Here is a 2,044-nt window from a genome sequence, read left to right on the forward strand (position 1 = left end):
AAGAAAGATAAAATTTCAGCTTTTATCGTTGAGAGAGCTTTTGGCGGTGTCACCAGCGGCAAACCTGAGGACAAACTGGGCATCAGGGGCTCCAACAGTAAGCTCTCCATGAGTTTGGAGAAAAAGTTGAACACTGAGTCTGAGCCTTTTCATGTCCTGTGTAATAAAGCTTTTAAACTCTTTCAGCTTGTGAAGTGACCTTTGACAATGTCCCTGTGCCGCTGGAGAATGTAATAGGAGAAGTAGGAGGTGGATTCAAAGTAAGTTTGACAAACTGTTGTATGTGACTGTTTCTGTAAAGCTGCTTAAATGTTTGCTTTGTGTTGGACAGATTGCCATGAATATCCTGAACTCAGGGAGGTTCATTATGGGCAGTTCTTTAGCTGGAATGATAAAAAAACTGATAGGTAAAATCCCTGCACAGCAGCTCAGAGCTTATGTGTGCAGGTTTTATGAAATGTCTTCAGTTTGACACCTCTGTCTGACTCTGTAGAAATGACCTCTGAGTACGCTGCCACCAGGAAGCAGTTTAACAAAAGCCTGAGTGAGTTCGGTCTGATTCAGGTACAGTCGACTTTTCCGTCACTAGAATCTAGTGAATATTCTCTATCTCTACCTCGAAAATCAATGAGTGAAACAGTCGTTTGCCCTGTGACTGTAGGAGAAGTTTGCAGTGATGGCCCTGAATGCGTTTGTAATGGAGAGCATGGCATACCTGACAGCAGGGATGATGGACAGGCCAGGACTTCCAGACTGTTCTGTAGAGGCCGCCATGGTCAAGGTTAGATAGCCAGCTCATTACACTTTGCTCATGTTAAACCGGCATAAAATAAACAGCCCATGATGTGTATTCTCTGTCCTCTGACCAGGTGTTCAGCTCAGAGGGAGGTTGGATTTGTGTCAGTGAAGCACTGCAGGTCCTCGGAGGTCTGGGTTATACAAAGAATTACCCCTACGAGCGCTATGTCAGGGACTGCCGCATCCTGTCTATCTTTGAGGTTCTCTGATGATTATTCAATCACTACAATCAGGGCCATAGTTACACCACACATCATGTGTACAGAGGAGTTCACATTCTTCAGTTATACTCATTTCACAAGTTGAGTTTTTACAGGCTGACATTTTATTAAGTAATTTTACAAAAGAAACCATAACAAAAGGGATGTAAAGAAAAGTCTGTTACAACATTTAGACCATCATTCTGGAGTTTGGTTGGTGCTGAGTTAAAAAAAATCCTGTATTTCTAACCTCCAGAGTGAAAGCACAATGTACTGTGGCCCACTTGTTCAGGTGATCCACTCTGTAAGTGACCACCAGGTGGCACGTTTGACTTTGACATCACAGGGATTCAATTGACCACATAGATAGATACTTTACAGGGGAAATTCAGGTATCCAGTAGCAACAGCAATAATTACCAAAATCACAGCACAACAAAATCAAGAATTGTATAAAATCTAGGTCTAAAATACAAAAAAGAAGTATGATGATATGAGTATAGAAATATAAAAATTTATCAGCATGTTCCAAGTATACAGTATTCATAAGTTATACATAAAGTAAATGTGCATAAAATACCTGTGTGCAAATGCCAATATGTGCAAGAATGTGTGTTACATAACAGTAAGCACTGCAGTAGTATAGTGTCATTGTCAAGTAGGCTCATAATAATATGGAGCTGAGAAAAAACATCATAAGTGCCATTCACTGCTGCACCACCACTTGGTGTATAATGCATGTGAAACTGATAGTGTGCCATTAAAAGCGTGTGTTGTTTGATTTCAGGGAACCAATGAAATCCTGAGGATGTACATTGCTCTCACTGGAATGCAGCACGCTGGCAAAATCCTCACAGGGAAAATAAAGTAAGAATATGAAGGTTGGACAGTATAAAGCTGGAAAACATATAATACTGACACAGTGACAGTACTGGGCACAGGTTTCTGTTTCTTCACGTAATCCCAGATCTACTCCATGATGTAGAGGTCAGGACTCAGGTGCAAATGCTTTGTTCTCCTTGTCTCTGGAGATAGTTCTTTATCACT

At 41.0% G+C, this 2,044-nt stretch overlaps 1 protein-coding gene across 1 annotated transcript; it reads left to right on the top strand.

The window, feature by feature from the left end:
* The first annotated feature begins 6 nt into the window (after positions 1-6).
* Positions 7-1,976, top strand: LOC109953924 (acyl-CoA dehydrogenase family member 9, mitochondrial-like). The gene is made up of 7 exons (XM_020589359.1): positions 7-97; positions 187-260; positions 332-407; positions 494-564; positions 662-781; positions 870-998; positions 1,785-1,976. The coding sequence occupies exons 3-7, from the start codon at positions 338-340 to the stop codon at positions 1,866-1,868; spliced, it is 474 nt and encodes a 157-aa protein (XP_020445015.1). The 5' UTR covers positions 7-97; positions 187-260; positions 332-337; the 3' UTR covers positions 1,869-1,976.
* Positions 1,977-2,044: the final 68 nt, after the last annotated feature.

Source organism: Monopterus albus, unplaced genomic scaffold (assembly GCF_001952655.1).
Source record: "Monopterus albus unplaced genomic scaffold, M_albus_1.0 scaffold2085.1, whole genome shotgun sequence".
NCBI lineage: Eukaryota > Metazoa > Chordata > Actinopteri > Synbranchiformes > Synbranchidae > Monopterus > Monopterus albus.

Excerpts from the sequence above, each read along its gene's own strand:
- LOC109953924 (XM_020589359.1), top strand. The coding sequence starts at position 338 with ATGAATATCCTGAACTCAGGGAGGTTCATTATGGGCAGTTCTTTAGCT. Across the intron at positions 408-493 it reads AATGATAAAAAAACTGATAG|AAATGACCTCTGAGTACGCT; the intron begins GTAAAATCCCTG and ends CTGACTCTGTAG. Across the intron at positions 999-1,784 it reads GCATCCTGTCTATCTTTGAG|GGAACCAATGAAATCCTGAG; the intron begins GTTCTCTGATGA and ends GTTTGATTTCAG.